Here is a 3,642-nt window from a genome sequence, read left to right as displayed (position 1 = left end):
TGAAAAATGGTTCCATGGTCATACAGTGCAATAATGCACTGCAGGGATGAACTAGATGTAGTTCTAGCTTAGCAGCGGTAATCATCACACCTATCAATCTATCATGCATAGTTTAGTGTTTGCTAATTTACATGCAACTCTGCATGCATGCATTGGGGAAAGTTTTGGAGTTTGTAAAAAAGGCACTTTCTGCTCATGCATGCTTGTTTGTCTAATCAGTCCTTCATCGATCGATTAGCATTCATTCCAAAAGTTCGGCCATGTCAGAATTCAGATAGAGAAAAGTTCACACACCTTTTCACCAAATCTCTTAAAACTGTTCTCCTCGGTTATTTGGACAAAACAAGGTGATTAGTAACTCATCACTTACACTTGTAACTACACACGAGCTATTCACGCAAAAAAAACACTCAATAGCTAGTTAAATTCATTCGTGATTTGTTCTTACATGGTACAGTACTTAATCTCCATTAGTTCTCAGTGTGAAAATTAAACACTTATTCTTCACAAAATACGGTAAAACTGAACACATTACCATCAATCAATCCGTCACAAAAAGCCAGAGAGGTATATCGTTGTACATCTCATGTTACAAATGACACGAACACACACTACGATCGAGTACGTGCTGTCACAACTGCATGTTTCTGTTGGATTTCACGTACCCAGCGACGCCGTTACTTCCGAAGGCGAGCACGGTGCCACCGCCGCCGCCGCCACCACCACCACGAGATGGAAGACCAAAATTCCTACCCACGTACCGTTGCAGCGGTGACGAGTACCGGCCGTCGTCGGCGCCGCCGCCGCCAAGGGTTTCGAGCGCGGCGACCTGGGACTTGAGGAACCGGAGGTAGCTGGCCGCCTCTTCGAGCATGGACGCCGTGTCCATCTTGCTCCCTCCAGGCACCAGCTTCTGCAGCGCGCGCAGCCGCTCGCTCACCTTCTCCCGCCGCAGCCGCGCCGCCACCGTCTGCGGGTCGCTCGAGATCCGCACGTTCTTGCGCCGCCGCGGCTTCGACGACGACGGCTCGGGCGGCGTCGACGCGGGAGGCTCGCCGGGGCCGAGTGTCACGGGCCGCATCGCCGCCGCGCGGTAGATCATCTCCTTCACCTGCGCTATCGCCTCCGTGTCCGGCTCGTACCCGCGGCGGCCGGCGCTCTGCCCGAACGTGAAGCTCGTGGGCGTCGCCGTTGCCCTTGCTGCTGGGTACTTGTCCGGTTGCTTATCCCTTTTCGTCAGAGGTAGAGTTGTCTGAGGCTGAGGCAGTACCGGGCGCGACATGGCACACGGCGAGGCAACCTCCGTGTCACCACTGCCGTATGTGTTGGACTCCCCAGAGGAGATGTTGCCGCCGCCTCCACCGGTGGTGGTGCTGTACCCGGAGAAGGCGGCGTTTGAGCCGGCGGCATGCGCGGGCTCCTCGTGGACGTTCGGGAACGCGAACCCGTCGTGCGCGCCGGCCATGGCCGGAAGCAAACCAACCGAGTCCAGAAAGGCGTTGGATGATGTGTCGCCGTGGCCGGCAAGAGTCAAGTCGCTCTGGCACCGCAGGATGCCCAGATCGTGCTGGCTAGGCGGCAGGCCGAGGCCGTAGGCGTCCGAGCTCACGGTGCAATCGCCGGCAGGGTCGTCGCAGTGGAGTTCCTCGAAGGTGTTCGCGCCTAAGAAGGCGGCGAGGAGGGCGTCGTCGCTCGGCGCGGCAGGAGCTGGCTGCGTGCTCCAGCCGAAGGCGTCCATGCTGCCGCCGGCCGGCCGGAAGACTTGATACGAACTTGCTAATCTTGTCCCGGATTTGAGTAGTACGAGCTAGCCCTTGATGTTTATGTTGCTACTTCTATCTAGATAGGTGGTAGATGCTACCGCTGCTGCTGCACCGCAGGCAAATAATTCATGTAAGTGAGCTTCGTTGTATCATTAGGTCGAAATGCATCAAAAAGATGAACATCAAACTAATAAGCTTGCATATAAACATTGAATTCCAACTAATTAATGATGATTCAAGATTAAGGCGATCAGAAGAACAAAAATCAACACAAATTAAGCCCTAAACATGCCAGTAATCTATCCAATCAGCAAGCCAGCACAAGAAGAACAAGAAATTGAAGGGAATCATAATTCATGGTGTGGTACACACACGACTACAGTACCTGAATTAACTGGGTGAACTGATCATTCCTTCCAGTTCCAGGCCACCGGGCTGCACCGATCTGTGAAAGATTCTTGAGATGGATTGCTGGGCGCAAGCAAGTGTGCAGCGTAGCTAGCTGCTAGGAATAGGATGGTCCTCCTCCTGCGGATGGCTGGCTGGGCATATGGGCGTCGTCTTTTATAGGCGTAGCTGGCCAGATTTGTTTCTCTTTTCATCGGGGGAAAGAAAGAAGAGTCGTTCTCTCTCGTTCTTTTTCTGTATTCTGTATGTGGGGGCTAATTCAGTTGGCGGAAGGACAGCAAAGTCCATAGAATGCATCTCATTTCCAGCGGGCACAAATTATATGTTGGATAATTATGCATAATTTTTATGATTAATTTCAGAATATTAAACATGATGACATCAATTACTAACAAGTGAAACTCGAACATACTACATGCATTAATCAAGATGAATAGTAGCAACAGTAAAACATCCATCGCTAAACAGATCGAGATATGTCGCACGTACCGATCTGGTGAAGGTGGCGGTGACGGTGTAGTAGATGAAGTAGCAACAATAACATTGTTGATGACAACGTTGTTGACGACTGGTCGAAGTAGACGGCGTTGAAGATGACGGTAGGCAGCACTGCCAGTCTTGGACGGAAGATGACCCGTGATGAAGAGCCTGAGCAGTCGCGCAGAGCGCTTCCCAGAAAATCTAATTCGCCCTCTCCCGTACAGGATCGCAAAGGCGAGCGGTTCCGGAGACTTGCTCTCTCGTTCGCTGGTGCACGTCGGCGGGAGGGATGGAGTAGGCTACGATGGCGGTGCAAGTAGAGAGAGGTGGAAAACCCTAACTCATGTATTGGATATCCTTCTGCGGTAGCCGGGCAAGAGATTATATATGCTCAGGACATAGGCAACGTGGGCCACGCCCACGTCGCACACACGTTTCAAGTCGGTTACAAATAGCCCACAGTCCGGGAGCGGCCCGAACCGACCAACTGCGATGCATCCGTCTAGAAGTCTGTTCGTTTTCTTGCACTGCAAAAAGAAAGGACGGGCTCGAGGCTTAATCCACTCACCACAATCGCAAGGCGGCGTGGCACGTCGTGATGTGTCGTGTCGAGTGAGGAGGAAGAGGAGCGCGCGTGTACCACTCATCTTCTCACTCACTTACTAGTGGTGAAACAATCCACCTTATAAGGTGGTCTAACTTTCTCCCAACTTTCCATGTGGGACTAAAGTTTCCACCTCTTGCCACTCTTTAGTGAGCTGCCAACAATTTAGGCTCAAACTCACATAGGCTGCCACTATGTGGGTTTCAAGTTTTATAGGGAAATCCGAAATCTAATTTAGGCCACTTCATATGGGCCCAATATTTCAACAATCCCCCACAAGGTCTCAAATACCCATTTAGAGATTAACCAATACTCGCTGCTTGTTTATACACCAGTGTTTCAGCAGCTGTTAAGTTGAACTTCCGTCTAGAACTTTAAGCTACATCC

At 51.3% G+C, this 3,642-nt stretch overlaps 1 protein-coding gene across 3 annotated transcripts; it reads right to left on the bottom strand.

The window, feature by feature from the left end:
- Positions 1–324: 324 nt before the first annotated feature.
- Positions 325–2,311, bottom strand: LOC127324507 (transcription factor LATE FLOWERING-like). Of its 3 annotated transcripts, none has more exons than XM_051352245.2 (2): positions 2,149–2,311; positions 325–1,869 (listed from the first exon to the last, which is right to left on the bottom strand). In XM_051352245.2, exon 2 carries the CDS (start codon positions 1,736–1,738, stop codon positions 632–634), a length of 1,107 nt encoding a protein of 368 aa, XP_051208205.1. In that variant the 5' UTR covers positions 1,739–1,869; positions 2,149–2,311; the 3' UTR covers positions 325–631. The 3 variants fall into 3 exon arrangements, with proteins under 3 accessions (XP_051208205.1, XP_051208204.1, XP_071681062.1); XM_051352244.2 differs by having other exon boundaries at positions 325–1,866; XM_071824961.1 differs by having other exon boundaries at positions 325–1,863.
- Between the last annotated feature and the right edge of the window lie 1,331 nt (positions 2,312–3,642).

The sequence above is a fragment of the Lolium perenne genome, chromosome 1 (assembly GCF_019359855.2).
Source record: "Lolium perenne isolate Kyuss_39 chromosome 1, Kyuss_2.0, whole genome shotgun sequence".
Classification (NCBI taxonomy): Eukaryota; Viridiplantae; Streptophyta; class Magnoliopsida; order Poales; family Poaceae; genus Lolium; species Lolium perenne.
The sequence above is the reverse complement of the archived record's forward strand: the minus strand, read 5'-3'. Positions and strand labels throughout refer to the sequence as shown.